The following is a 13,416-nucleotide window of genomic DNA, read 5'->3' as shown; positions in this document are numbered from 1 at the left end:
TAGGAAGTGCCATTGAGAGGTCTGCAAACTACACCAGATTTCTATTACTGCTGACACCAGAGGTACACTGCTGCCCAGCCAATTTGTGCAGTACCAATCCAGTATAAAGTGTGTTTATATACATGTGGTTCTGATGTATGTACTCTAGTACCCACAGTGAATTAGCTGGGCAGCGGTGTACCGCTGGGCGGCAGCAATACTAGGAATCAGGTAATGTTTGAAAAGGCGCTGGTGTTGTCTTGAATAATTATATTGTATTGCATTACATTACAGGGTGTGTCAAATAAATGTCAAATAAATGTTAGAAAGTATATTGGATGTTGTGGGCAAATTAATCTTAACACTGACCTCTACTATGATGTGTTAATAGAATATTTGCAAATTCAATGATAACCATTCATAACCTCATTAATATACGCAGCAAGTGCGATCCAATCACAGATAATAACTTTTAAATACGCAGGCGCAAATGCAGGTCATTGAAAAAGTATAATGACCGGCGTCTCGCGGTAGCTAAAAATACGCTCTACAATGACCGCGTTATGTGACGTGTTACGCGCTCGAACAATTTACGCGGACGCTGGCCGCCGTACTTGGACATCCCATGATTGCGTGCTTGTGTGATTGGTCGCTAGCGGTATTTCCTTAATGGGCTATTTGATTTTATACAGGGAATATGACAGATAAAGTTAAAATTTTGTTCTGTTTTCATATTAAAAGAAGAAAATGTGACGTAAATTGAATTAAAAAATAGTGAAAAGTGACGGTTATGAATGAGGTTAATGACTTTGCATCAGTTATTTTTCGGGTATTGTGAAATATTTAAACATTGTGCTTTGGACCTCGGAATATCCCTCGGTTCCAAAGCACAATGTTTAGATATTTCACAATACCCTCAAAACAACTGATGCGATCATATCTTAATGTAAGGATGGATATAAAGAGAGGACTATCATATGAACTAACAAAACTAAACTGAGTTTGTATACAAACTGAGTTAATATTTAAGACTTCACAAACAAGTGAGTAAATGTGTGATACAACTAGTGAGAAGTTTATAAAGTGGGCTATTCCAGTTGAAATTCATACACCCTCTTGTGTGGGAGATAAAGGTCATGTCTTCTTTAGGGGGTATATAGATTTCAACTGGAATACCCAATTGGAGCATCCTGAAGTAAATAATACACAACATAAGACAAGTTCCATCCTCTTGTAACTTTGTCGGAATTTACAAAATTTACCTGCCCAACATTAGAGTTTCTAGGAATTGCCTGCCAGAGGGGCAAGGACTTTGAAAAAATTTCACCCAGCCCAACAGCAAAAGACTTGGAGGCAGTCAGGTATTAAGTAACCACTATAACATGTGTAAAGTGTTGTGAATAATTGTGATGAAGTTAAGTATTCCAAGGGCAAGGAAGATGAATGTGAATCAATCACATTGGATTGTCATGGTGGGGAACTAAAACTAGTGATATAATAAGTACACACTAATAGCAACGTTAACAATGACAGATCAACCTGCTTTGTGGCTCTCACTGGGACAGCTTACACTCCATACACACTAGGATCCACAACATGCTCATCTATCAGGACAAAGTCCTTTAACCCCAATACATTTGTTCATTCATTGAATGACCTTTGAAAATTTGGGCACAAAAAACTCATACTCTGCAACTTGAGGTTATATTTTGCACTGATTGTTTGAATTGAGGTTATTGAACTATGTCATTGGGATGAGGCTATTATGGTCCATAGTGATATCAAGTTGCACCTTGATAGCAATAGACATGTGTACACACAAATGACTTTTTGCGCCATAAATTCCTTTTCCCTGGCAGAGTTTGGTATGATTAAGGTAGGCATGGTTAGCACTGCATTTTACCCATGCATGCAACAGGAATAAGAGACAGGAATTGTCTGATTTGTACTGTATTCACACATCATATTCCAAAAAATGTGCTTATTTGGGGAGAAAGGAATTGTGGTGCAACATTTTATGACCATGGGTTTTTCATTAGGACAAATTACAGATTATCATACGCTGTCCGTATATAACCAAGAGGCACTGAGTACAGCAACAATCATGACAAAAACAGTGTTGCACTGACAAAATGAGATGTTGGACCTCTGGCTCCATCATTTGGCAGAATACAAACAGGCAGTTTACAATAATCTGTGATTTGTCCCTATGAAGAAACTTGCTGATATGTAACATCACTGCACATGCAGATGGCACAGCATCATCAAAATACACATCATTTGTAACGCACAGATTGTATATGTAGTAGTGATTTGTTAAACTGCAAATTCTGGCAAAATTACGGAACAAAAAGGTTAGAAACAGTCATGATCGTATTAGTGTCAAGCATCTCAATTTCTGAATTGGTGAAAGAATGATGGCTTGTTTAATTTGGATTAATTGGATTTTGCAATTTGACAAATCAGTAACATTTATTTTTATATGGGGTATAGATCTGCAATCATCCACAATGCATTGCTCCAATCATCCACAATGCATTGCTCCAGCTTTATTTGTGTTGATGTGGAATAGGAGCAAAGTAATGAATGATATATCAATATGTGGTTGTATCTGTGGTATAACTACTAGGTTTAGGTTGTGAGTTAATATAGATTAGGGATTTATATGTGTGAAGGGTTGAGTGATATCAAAATGTTATTTTCAAAATATATTTCCATGAGCGCACTTTATTTGGAAACATTTATATTATGCACTGACAGCTGTTTTTGGTCCACTGCTCGAAATCTGAATGGTCATGATAGCAAGCGAAATGAATTAAATCATTATCATTTTTCCATTCATTTCAATATTAAAGAGAGTACAAAAAACTCCACTGAAATTGAAAACAATGCAAAAATAGTTTGCCACTTTTAACTGTTTCACACATTTCAATTTTAGCGAAAAAGTTTTGTCTTGCTTGAACTCTAAACAAATACTGTTTTCTTTACTCAGCAGTAGGTGGTTAACTGTACAAATAAACTAATTCTTCCATGTATGATGTCTTTTGTAGGTTCTGAACAGAGCAGTGGCATCCAGTTTTACAGCGGTTACGATCCTCAACTCGTAACAGTAGAGGGCGGTAGTATCATCATGCCATTTGTACTTGACCCAGGTCAGTGGATTGTGAGAATTGAGGCACCAGAGGGCATATTGCTGGTAAGTTAAATATTTTCAAAATAGTACTTTTAGAATGCAGGCGACACACAAATATGATTTGAGCGGAAAACATAAAATAACATAATTTTAAATTGTTTATGTTTATTGTAAAGTACAGCACACATGGAGCCTGGCAGAAATTGAGTCAGAATTAATTTTATTTTTAAGTTACTATATCGTCAGGACTGGGATTTAGTTAAACATACACAAGAAAGATTTATCTCCCATACCTGTGAGCAAGTTTGGAAAAGCCTTTTTATTTAATTTGATGGTCTTTTTTGCAGGTTTTAATTTTTTTTAATGAAAAAAAATTGGCGGTGACAAAAAAAAGTAATAAAAAGTGGGCTAAAAACTCAATAAAAAAGTAAGAAAAGAAAATTTTGGTCCACATAGCTTGTTTTACTAAAAAAAAACCACATGTAATTTAGGGTTGTCAGAATTGGTAGTCATTTGTTCACCATAATTTGTTTTCCTTTAGGATTACTTGGTACTGCTCCCATCAGCGTATTATGAAGCTCCTGTTCTCCAAGTTAGAGTGAACGAACCATGTGTAGCTGGTGTATCCCAAGACATGTAAGTACACATCATATTATTATTATAATCTTTTGCAATGTCCTTTTTAAACATTAACCCTTGTGTATACGCGTGCGACATCAAGGGGTGTATAGGACCTTGTGCAAGTAATATGTGCCGGACGATTAGCTTAATTTGTAAAAGGAAATCTGCAGAACACAATTCCTTTTCCTGTTCGAAATGTACATCGTCATTGGGCGGGAAAAACCTCATATGTGCTTTTGGCCCTTGAACATGCATGGATAAAGCCTTTTAGGTATAGACTTTATATTGAAGAGGTTGCTTCATCCATGTTCAAGGGCAAAAAGTACATGCAGATACAGATTTAATCCAATAATTTGTAAGGCAATCCGATTTCTATGTTGATATCAGCAATAGAACTACAGAATAAAATGGCAATGTTTGTCCGCTACCTCAACTGAATTCAGTCATGTAGTCATACAAGTTAGTTCCAAGCATGACAATTTTATGTGCTTCCGTTACCATTTGGCCCCTGTACAAAGGTATAGGAAGAGTTGTTGAATACAATATCATTTGCAATATTCTTCTCATATCTCATATTAAATTTTGCTATGCTACCAACCAGTGTCCGAAATAAGGAAAATATAGAGGTTGTCCCGAGGACAACCAGAGCATAAATTCTGCTTGTCCTCAAAACATTTTGGTTGTCCCCAAGATGTGTCATATTTAAGAGGTAAAATATCCTGGTTGTCCAGAGGATAAGTACATATCTCAATATGGTTGTCCCCAGTGATTTTTGGACAAGAGGACAAGAGGATAAGTGCTTATTTCGAACACTGCTACCAACGATGTACTCGATATATAGTGATTTTTCATATTTTCGTAAAATGCTGGCGATGCCCATGCGTATTTGTACTGTCGATTGACTAACTCAACTAATTTAACGCTTTCAGGTGCAACTACTACGTGTTCCCAGAGATTGACATTTTCCCAACAATCCGTGGAGTGAATGGTTACTTTGACAACAATGGAGAGTCGGAACCAATCCAAGTCTACAATGATGCTAGTCTGCTGGATGATTTGGGCGTTCCTGATCTGGCCTTGCTCGATTATAATCAGGTATGAAGGATTCTTGGTGTGATGTGTGATCAGGCATGAGAATTTTCATTTTTTTTAGTCAAAAAATTTCTGCAAATTTATTTAATTTCCGCCGGTTTTTGGTACATTTTGCCCAATTTCACGCACATTTTCAGTTTTTTTTAGGAAAGTGCAGTCTCATGCCTGGTAATAGAGATTTGTAATAAATTGATAACTACCTTGACTATTGCACACAGGGTGGTATTATAGATGGGGTTTGGGATTAGGCTAAAATTTAAAAAAATGCTGTCTCAAAGCATCCATGCACGATCATTTTTCTTAGCGCATCCATTTCAGCTGAAACAGCAAATTCAGTGTTCTTGTTTGTTTGTTTTTGAAATACACTCTCCCTGTGGAAGACATGACCTTAATCTTCCACACAGGGGGTTTGAATTCCAAATGGGGTTACCTGAATGGGATGTCTTCCATAAGGGACGTATGGATTTCAACTAGAACAGCCTGTTATCTGCATTTTCTAAACAAATAAAACAATGCCGCCTTCATCTCCTTTCAGCCAAGTCTGTACTTCATCATCCCCATCAAAGACCTGACTGAATACATCTTCATTGTTGAATACTACGGCGGAGGTCCAGGTCAACAACAAGCGACCTTTGACCTTTGGGGACTTGACGATGTCACCAGGGGAACCCTCAATCTCTATGACTGTTCATATCTGTAAGTGATCATGAAATGCTCTCAGAGAAGTTTTGTGAAAATTGAATGAGAATTCTGCAACTTCTTTCTCCAATTTTGTTGCTCTCTTCGAAAGTTTAGTAGTATGACTGTTCATATCTGAAAGCCGGGTCTGAAAGTTATGAAATACTTGGAGAAGTTTTGGCGTAGACAAATTTTGTGAAAATTAAATATGATTTCTCCAACTTCTTTCTCCAATTTTGTTTCTCTCTTCAAATGTTAATTAGTCACGTTTTATAAACAAAAAGAATGTTGCAAGATGGTAATATGATACAGATTTTGGAGACGATGTACAAAATTACACTAATTAATTTCATGCAGTGAATTTGTGATTAGAAGTATATGGCATGTTCAGACTGCAGAATAAACCAGTTGTTCAGACTTACCTTTTCCAAACTATATCATTGTAATAACATAAATAAAATAGCTAATATTCCCATGTTTTCATGATGTTATTGTGTTTCATAGGTGCCGTTCTGTTGTGCTTGATTCATCTGGCCAGCCATTGGTGGTTGATGTAGACATCACTGATCCTACTGGGCAGATCGTACCAAGTGGAAGTCCATGGCCTCTTGGCATTGTAAGTTACCTTTTCCTGCTTATTATGTATTGCGTGATTAGAGAGTATGATGTGCGAAGTACCAAAACCCTTTTTCATGGGAAATGTCAGCCTTCATGATGTTGTAGGAGAGAGGAGGCACGTCCAAGAATTCCACATTGGAGTAACCTTATTTTTGTACAGGTATTATTCCCACTGACTCCACATTGTGCAGTTAGGAAAAGATCAATAATACTTAATTCTGTTACCTATTTCGCACAATGGTCGAGGTCCAATGATCTTTAACCTTTTTCCAACGCCCAAAGGCAATATGGAATCGGTACTTTTCGGTAGTCACAGGTGTTTCGCTGGCCCGGCCAATAAAACCATGCGACATGTATAATATGACTTCTGTTGATTATGTCAGGGTGATTGCATCGTCGCATCACATGGAATGCATGCATGCGCAGTTACTTCATTTCTTAGATTTGAAAGCATTGTGGTTAAGATGCAAACACTGTCATATTGTTTTGTTGCATTATTTCACAGAGCCAAATCATCGCCATACCTGTTGACCAGTGGTCTGAAGATCTCATCACACCAGCATTGAAATGTGTCCAAACTGCTACAGGAGAGTAAGTAATATAAGGCATTCCTCAAGATTCCATTCTAGGTTCCTTGTGTAATTAATTGATATCCTGCCACCAAAGACCAAAAAAGATACGATTTTGGCTACTTAACCCTGGAAAAAAAATTCATTTAATGGTTTTATTCATGCATTCTATCTTTATTCTGGTAATTTCACTGAAAAATTTGTTTTCATCAAGTGAGTATGTTCTTACATTGATATCGATGAGACTTTTTTTTAAAAACAAATACTGTAAAGCATGGTACTGTTGCGGCTTTTGAAGTTAACGTTTAGGAAAGAACCCATGTATCTGCGATAAAATCGGTAAAATTTTACATTTTCAAAAGCGCTTGATAGTAAGCACATATGCTAACTATCAAGTTTTTACGGTATATAGTGACATTTCCTTCCCTCAAAACTTGGTCTGTTAATGTTTTCATTCATGATTTCTTTGCAGTTGTGTACCATCTACCTTCCCACGCCCACCAGGCGCTGAGCGCATTGAGACAGGTGATGAGGGACCAAGACCACCGGGTGAAATCGGAGAAGAACCAGAGAAGCGTTTGCCACCAGAGATCCAGGATCCATCCACCTCTCTCATGTACCTCTCCATCTCCGAAGGATACGTAAGTACCCATGAGAATGATCAGTATAAGTTGTTGCATCAGCATGCTTTGTTTCTTGCATATGTACAACATGCATTCTGGGTTGCAGAATTATACAGATAAAATATCTGCTGGGGATCACTACTTGGACACTTCTGCAATGACCCCCGAGGGTTACCAGCACATAAATATACCTCCACTCCTCCTGCATGGCAGGTAGTACTGGAGTTACGTTGTACCACTTGCAATAATGTGTGCTGGACCAAAATGGCAGAAAACAAGTTGGTGACCTGACAGCATGTTTTGATGAATCTTATTCAGTAATGTCTCCTGCTAATACCATAGGGCTATTCCACTTAAAATCCACACTACCCCTGAGGAAGATTTGGAAATATCTTTCACAAGGGGAGTATGAATTTCAAATGGAATGAACACATTAGGCAGCTCCATTTGAATTTCATACACCTTCTGAGAAAGATTCTACCTTAATCTTTCACTGAAGGAAGGTGAGTTTCAAACAGAGCTGCTAATGTGTTCATACCATTTGAAATTCATTTTCCACAGGTATATAAAATATACTATGTATCAAAATGCAGAGATTAAAAAATGATAAATGAAAATTGCTGTATAGGCTATAAACAAAGGAGAAAGAACACTATGGGTTTCATAAAGTGATGTTTTCTATAATTATCTGATTAATTAATTGATTTATTCTATAATTGTATTTTGTTTTTGTGCAGCCCACATTGACCATTGAGAATGTAGAACCTTTGAGTGGTAGCTGGGTGTTCATTGTACACTATTATCAGCCTCGTACCACTGCTGTTGACGTCAACTTTGATATCCCAGGAGAATTTGATGGCATCGGTAAGTGGTATTAAAAGTAATGTGATATAATAATCAAGGTATGTGTATTGATTGAACTTACTCCCTCATAGCAGAGATGAAGTCGGGCATTTTTAAATTCAAGATGGCCATCAAACCAAATTTCTGAAATCCTTGTTATCACAAACATTGGTATTGCCACCATTTTCAGCCTTTATGTTACTGACAAGCGGGATAAAGCCTATATATTATAGGGCACAATAAATGAAAATGGTGGCCATTTTGAAATCCAATATGGCTGCCAAATAGCTGGTCGAAAAAAAAGGTGACAACATGAATTGAGTACCTTGATATGAATAATAAAAAAGCCTATTTATTCTAATACATTACCACAAGTAACCGTACTATTATTGCTGGATGCAAATATAAAATTTTTAAGACTAAACTGAAATGGAAAATATTGTTCTTTCTCTAGGTACCTTTACTGGACATTACTGCCCACATGTATCCGGCTGCAGAGCTATTGTGACAAGACCTGATGGTAGTACGACCTTTGACCTGAATGGCATCGGACAAGGAATCACATTTTCACTTCCTCCAGATAGTGATGGAGAGATTTGGATTGTAAGTTCATCTCAAAAATATAAAATAGTTGATCAAACCTATATCCATAAATAAATGTACAAACAAACAGTTAAATGTACAAAGGAAATAAGATATCAATTGATTTTTATGGTGATTGGTAGAAGGGCAGCGGACGGATCAATGCTTTGAAAAAGAATTAGTGGGTTTTTAGCGGGTTCGCCGTCAGACAATTTTAGAACTGTCAAACTTTCGCCAGGAGTAGCTCGACTGCTTCAGGACTAAGTACCTAACAATGAAACATGCAGGCCGCCCCTTGCATACTGAAGGCTTTGAAAAGAGCCATTCAAAACGTGTCTGAAGGCAAACCCTCTAAAAACCCACAAATTGTTATGAACTCCTGTCATAAAAGCCTATCCCACAATAAGCTTTGAAAAAGATTTAGAAATATGGATTAGACTGCCACTTTTTACAGATTTTTACTCTTTTCAGTCAAAAAATTTGAGTCTAGAATAACACATATTGTTGCCATTGGTTGGAAACCTGAAATATTTTCTGTGATGATGTGGGCAGGATATATTTGTAGCATCCTTTCAGTAGATTCTCATTATTGTTGTAACTTGTTTTGTCAATTGTAGGATTACATCCTGGCTGTCCCTGAGTCAAGCTACACCCCTACCATTCTGATTGAGGAGCCACAGGATAGAGCCAGAGACTTTATCACTCAATGCGGACAGGAAAGCTTCTATCTCGAGTAAGTATAATTACATGACCATAAAGGAGGTTGTCAAAACAAATTTGGGACCGATTAAGAGCAAGCATGCAGACTGTATGAATCTTGGAACCTTGCATTTACAATTCTATAACATTGTCGTTGGGCAGAAAAACTGCATATGTGTCATTTGCCCCTGAACATGTTTAAAGCAAAACTTCCTTTGTAACCTGTTGACAGTTTTGTTTTAAACATGTTCAGGGGCCACTAGCACATAGGAGGTTTTTTCCTGCCCTACGACGACATGTGAAATGTGTTGATTTTAATAAATAACTGTCTAATTCCCTATTGCAAATCCCACATAATGTTCACATTACTATGATGAAATTCATTCATTGGTTATAACATTGGGCTATTCCATTTAAAATCCTTACTACCCCTGTGGAAGATTTTGGAAATATCTTCCACAGGGGAGTATGAATTTCAAATGGAATGAGCACGATTAGGCAGCTCCATTTAAAACTCACCCTTCCTCTGTTGAAATCTTTGAATTGTTCTCAGAGGATGTATGAAATTCAAATGGAGCTGCTTAATGTGTTAATTCCATTTGAAATTCATACTCCCCCTGTAGAAGATATTTCCAAAATCTTACACAGGGGTAGTGTGGATTTTAAATGGAATAGCTCATTATAGTGCCTGGAAAGCAGTAAAAAACAAAATATGAAATAGTCTGCTGGCAACATAATAGTAACAACTTTCATTGACTTGGCATAATTTTGTTTGATTTCAAACAGTCCTGAGACTGTCAGTGAATTCTGCCAGGAAAATGTGTACTCTCTATCCGTGGACTACAACAATGGTGCTCAACCATGCGACTGTGATCTCCAAGGCTCCACTGGTCTGCAGTGTAATCAGTTTGGTGGCCAGTGTGAATGCCGCGCCAATATCGTAGGACGTCAGTGCAGCAGGTGCAAGATTGGATTCTACGATTTCCCAAGATGCCGTCGTAAGTTGAGATCAGTATTTCTGTTTATTGTGAGAATATTAATTAGTGGTTAATCTGAATGTAGACAAAGTGTAGACTTTGCTTAATTTTGCAGCAACTTTGCAATTTTTAAAGAGTATTTTGTGATCCTAGCATCCTCTTTTTATGGCATTTTTCAGTAGATATCCACAAAAAAAGCTTTTTCCCAAAATTGCAGTTGATTCCGATTTGCAAGTTATGCATGATCATATTTTTTACACTGCTCCATAGACAATGTGTTGTAATTTTGTTCAAATTTCACGATATTTTTGCTAAACGAATAAATCTGCAAGAAATTTCTTCTACATAAACATTATGTAGCCAGAGCTTTCCAGTGGTATAAAAATAATCATCTTTTTTTGAGAAAAGTGGGTGGCTGATGTTGTGGATCACGAAATGCCCATTTAAGGGCCTATGTACTCCTCAGTCATGATTGAACGGTGTGATTGTCATTTGTATGCTATAATGTAATAAGCTAGAATGGGGTATTCTATTTAAAAACTTACACCCCTATTTCTCTCATGTGGAATGTAGATTTCAAATGGAGTCACCCATTCAGGTAACCCCATTTGAAATTCACACTCCCTGTGTGGGAGGCTAAGGTCATGTCTTCCATAAGGGGTGTATGGATTTCAATTGGAATCCCCCAATACAGCATCGGCATTAATTGTGATGACTTGTTGCTAACTGACGCATGGGATGTGTCGGATTAATTTAACGACGACACAGTGGCTCAGTGGTTACGGCATTGGACTCATAATCTGAGAGCTTGCTCGACGTGTGTGGGTTGGAGTCCCTGTCCCACCACTGTGTTGCGCCCTTGGGCAAGGCGCTTTGCCTCGCTTGCCTCACCCCACCCAGATGCAATGGGAAGCTGTTAGGGGTAGTCACAGACGTTGCACTTATGAACCCTGTCTCACTTGTAGGCAGCAAACGTGGTTCCGACATATTCTAATGACGGCAGAATAAATGTAAAGCACTTTGAGGCTGTTTACGGCATAAAGCACTATATAAATATGATTTACTTCACCTTGAGTTTGGTAGTAACTTAGATGCATATTTTCTCTTCCTCCAGAATGCACATGTCGATCTGGTGTATGTAATGAAGTCACTGGTGAATGCATCTGCCCACAGAATGTGATTGGTTCAACCTGTGATCGTTGTGCACCTAATACCTATGGCTACAACCCATTGGTTGGCTGTGTGGTAAGTACAGAATGTGATTGGTTCAACCTGTGATCGTTGTGCACCTAATACCTATGGCTACAACCCATTTTCAGTTTCTTATAGTAGGGATGACCAATGAACCATCAACTTGATTAGAACACTCCCATAGACATGCAGGGAGCTCAACTGTGCACTGCTTGCACAGACATTTCTAAATTGATCTCATTCTTTTAATTTTCAAAATTTTTCTGTAAAAATTGGGGAAGTTACTGCCAATTATATTGTGTAACTATCTTGCAAATTACAGCAACGTAGGGTTATTTCGTTTTTCTGTATTAAAGTGCGAGTCAAAACTGGTCCATCGCCACAGTGCGCTTAATTGCCAGTGGCTGAGTTCAGCACTGCTCAAGAATGGCACAAAATATTCATGTCAATAATTTCAGGTGAAAAATGTGGCCTACTGAGCTGAAATTTGGCAGAGTTGCCAGTAATACCTCTGTCATACCCTCTGTAAAAAGGTTAAAATATTGAACAAGTAGATCTTGAGTTACAAATTAAATCACCAGCTTCCCTTTGGAATTCCCATACTCCTTTCGAATCATGCTAAGAAGACACCTTTCTGAACATAAATGTGAAGTTTCGTGCTCATTTGTTGTATTTTTCACCTGATTTCAACCCTAAACGTTTTGTTATATTTAGGCCCATACCATCTACAACTTGCTGCTGGCTATACCTTGTTTAGGACTTTCACCTGAATGTGCAACCATAACTGTTTCAAAATAGCCCGCGATAGTCATGCAGGTAACTCCGAGGTCAAGCATTGAATTGGTTTGAACAAAGATACTCATAATGTATTGAGTATCTTTGGTTTGAATGAGGAATACTACAGGAACCAGCGCCTTTTGTTAGAAGTCACACATGAGCATGATGATTAAAGTGGATAATCTCTATTGTTGTGAATGAGTCAATGACCTTCAAAACTTAAGATTTGGTTTACATACACCTACTAATTGGTCATATTAAACCCAATAACATTGAAATTCTTGGTTGTGAAAAAAAGTTCACCTTCTTAGTGCAATTTTGATTTTGTGCCATATCGGCTATCTTGGATGATTTTTGGCAAATGTCCTCTAAATGCATGATTTCAATGCCCCGGTTTGAAAAAATAAGTTATGCCACTGACTAGTTAAGTGCCATTTCATAAGAAACCCCTTTGATACTTTCACAATATGCTTGTTTCATGTTTGCAAATATGTTAAAATAAAGAAATATATAAAGGTAAATATATGCTTATGCCAATTTTTCTCCCAATTGCTATTTTTGGACCTTGTATTTTATTTTGTTCCAATGACCGGTCAGAATGGGACACTTTGATAATTCATAATTCGAAAAGTTTTTGACCGATTTTGACCATTTAACCACCAAAATACTTCTGTTGATGAGTTCTACCCAGAAAACAATATTTTGTAGCAATAGGGTCAACATGAATTTAAAAAGTATTTGCAAAGCTACATTTTGAATTTGGACAACCAGTTCAAAAGATGTGACAGTTAAAGAACTTCATAAACAATAGGAAACAAATACTTCCTTTGTTTCACAAAAGGAAATATTTCCTTTGTTTGGCTATATCTCAAAATCAATATTTCTGACTTTCGACTGCTTTGCTTGATCACATCACTAATGGAGTAGTCTTTTGGATGGTACACGGTCAAATAAGACATTTTTTAATCTTTCAGCGTAGCTCCATTTTTTTTTGTTAGCCACTCACGCTCAGTTCACCTTAATTTTGTGGGTGG

At 37.4% G+C, this 13,416-nt stretch overlaps 1 protein-coding gene across 1 annotated transcript in view; it reads left to right on the top strand.

Annotated features, from left to right (window-relative positions):
* Positions 1-13,416, top strand: part of LOC140166676 (laminin subunit alpha-like) — a 134,348-nt gene that overhangs the window by 39,973 nt on the left and 80,959 nt on the right. The window contains 12 exon segments of the mRNA XM_072190174.1: positions 3,030-3,175; positions 3,654-3,748; positions 4,663-4,828; positions 5,361-5,521; positions 6,008-6,119; positions 6,627-6,712; positions 7,163-7,331; positions 8,051-8,177; positions 8,611-8,759; positions 9,356-9,471; positions 10,224-10,435; positions 11,529-11,659. Coding sequence (XP_072046275.1) covers positions 3,030-3,175; positions 3,654-3,748; positions 4,663-4,828; positions 5,361-5,521; positions 6,008-6,119; positions 6,627-6,712; positions 7,163-7,331; positions 8,051-8,177; positions 8,611-8,759; positions 9,356-9,471; positions 10,224-10,435; positions 11,529-11,659 — 1,670 coding nt within the window.

Source organism: Amphiura filiformis, chromosome 12 (genome assembly GCF_039555335.1).
Source record: "Amphiura filiformis chromosome 12, Afil_fr2py, whole genome shotgun sequence".
In the NCBI taxonomy this organism is placed as follows: Eukaryota; Metazoa; Echinodermata; class Ophiuroidea; order Amphilepidida; family Amphiuridae; genus Amphiura; species Amphiura filiformis.
Note: the sequence above shows the minus strand (reverse complement) of the source record. Positions and strands in the feature narration are given on the sequence as shown.